The 850-nt window shown below is 37.6% G+C and overlaps 1 protein-coding gene across 1 annotated transcript in view; it reads left to right on the top strand.

Annotated features, from left to right (window-relative positions):
* The window catches only part of LOC119594514 (alcohol dehydrogenase class-3-like), an 11972-nt gene that overhangs the window by 2544 nt on the left and 8578 nt on the right, over positions 1–850 (top strand). Inside the window, exon 3 of the mRNA XM_037943544.1 lies at positions 554–695. Coding sequence (XP_037799472.1) covers positions 554–695 — 142 coding nt within the window. The remainder of the gene's footprint in view (positions 1–553; positions 696–850) is intronic.

Raw genomic sequence — 850 nt, 5'->3', positions numbered from 1 at the left:
ATGTAGAGTTAGTGACTTGGTCTGAGTGCATCCTTATTGTAAAAAATTACCTTGAACTATATAATAGCTTGACATCCATCATGATTATACATTTTTTTTAATATAAAAACTTTATACTGCAGTGATGCCATGTTGAAAGCTGATCCTGTTATCTCTAGAAGCTGGTCAAATAATTAAATCTTATAATCAGTATTTCTCGGCTAACCAGGGTGTTTGGTCTTCAACCTAGGAAAGTTGAATTAATAATTTATTGATATTCACCTTTCATTTCTTGTATAAGAAAGTTATTACACACCAACAAAGATGCCAAGGATGAACATCACTAAGCTTGTTCTATAGTCTAGACCAGCTTACACTGAATTTTCTCCTCACATTTTTACCAAATCAAGATAAGCATATATCTTATCATTACCAGGGTAGAATTTTTTTTATTTGAAATTTAGATAATCAGCAATTTTCATAAGTGTACATTAGTAGCCTCCCCGCAGATGTAGGTTTTGTCAATTTGCTAAGCCAGTCATCACAAGAAAATAATAATTCTTCCATTTTGCAGATCCTGGCGACCGGCGTGTGTCACACGGATGCCTACACCCTGGACGGCCATGACCCTGAAGGCATTTTCCCCGTCATCCTTGGCCACGAAGGAGGCGGCATCGTGGAGAGCGTTGGGGAGGGAGTCACGTCCGTCAAGGAAGGTTTGTTACTTGCTGCTGGTGCTGCTGTTTGTAGAGCTTAGAGCATTGCTTATATTGTAGGAAAGTTAAAATAATTTTGTACCCATGGGTTAGCATTTTTTTTTTTTATAAATTGTTATCTAGCCTCTCTTTAGGTGCTGCTATGCTACTACCAC

Source organism: Penaeus monodon, chromosome 34, assembly GCF_015228065.2.
Source record: "Penaeus monodon isolate SGIC_2016 chromosome 34, NSTDA_Pmon_1, whole genome shotgun sequence".
NCBI classification, from domain to species: domain Eukaryota; kingdom Metazoa; phylum Arthropoda; class Malacostraca; order Decapoda; family Penaeidae; genus Penaeus; species Penaeus monodon.
The sequence above is the reverse complement of the archived record's forward strand: the minus strand, read 5'-3'. Positions and strand labels throughout refer to the sequence as shown.